This window comes from Penaeus monodon, chromosome 34, assembly GCF_015228065.2.
Source record: "Penaeus monodon isolate SGIC_2016 chromosome 34, NSTDA_Pmon_1, whole genome shotgun sequence".
Taxonomy (NCBI): domain Eukaryota; kingdom Metazoa; phylum Arthropoda; class Malacostraca; order Decapoda; family Penaeidae; genus Penaeus; species Penaeus monodon.
This window is the reverse complement of record NC_051419.1, coordinates 30,345,023-30,345,532: the sequence shown is the minus strand read 5'-3', so window position 1 is coordinate 30,345,532 and position 510 is coordinate 30,345,023. Positions and strand designations below refer to the sequence as shown.

At 64.3% G+C, this 510-nt stretch overlaps 1 protein-coding gene across 1 annotated transcript in view; it reads left to right on the top strand.

The window, feature by feature from the left end:
* The window catches only part of LOC119594703 (superoxide dismutase [Cu-Zn]-like), a gene marked incomplete at its 5' end in the record, with an annotated part of 1,130 nt that extends 859 nt beyond the window's left edge, over positions 1-271 (top strand). The window contains 1 exon segment of the mRNA XM_037943760.1: positions 56-271. Within this exon segment, the coding sequence (XP_037799688.1) occupies positions 56-226 (171 nt within the window).
* Positions 272-510: the final 239 nt, after the last annotated feature.

Here is a 510-nt window from a genome sequence, read left to right as displayed (position 1 = left end):
AGTTATGACAAAGCGACCTCACAAGCGACCTCTCACAAGCGACCTCCATCCGCAGATTCTGGACGACACGGTGACTCTGTTCGGGTGGTACTCCGTGCTGGGTCGTGCCGTGGTCGTGCACGCCGGCGAGGACGACCTGGGCCTCGGCGGGAACGACGGGTCCCTCTCCACGGGCAACGCGGGGGGTCGTGTGGCCTGCTGCACCATCTTCGCCGTCCCCGAGTAGAGGGGAAGGAGGGGAAAAGAGGGGAAGGGGGGAGGGAAGGAGGGGAGAGGAGGAAGGGAGGGGGGAAGGAAGGAGGGGAGGAAGGGAGGAAAGGAGGGGGGAAGGAGAGAAGGAAGTAGGAAAAGAAGGAGGGGGAAGGAGGGAAGGAAGGAGGGGAGAGGCGCTGGGAGGTAGAAATAGGCGGAGGGAAGGAAGGAGGGAAGGAAGGAGGGGAAGGGGGAGGCGAAGGAGGGGAGGGGGAAGGGGTGGGTAGGAAGGAGGGTGAGGGGTGAGCAAGGGAGGGT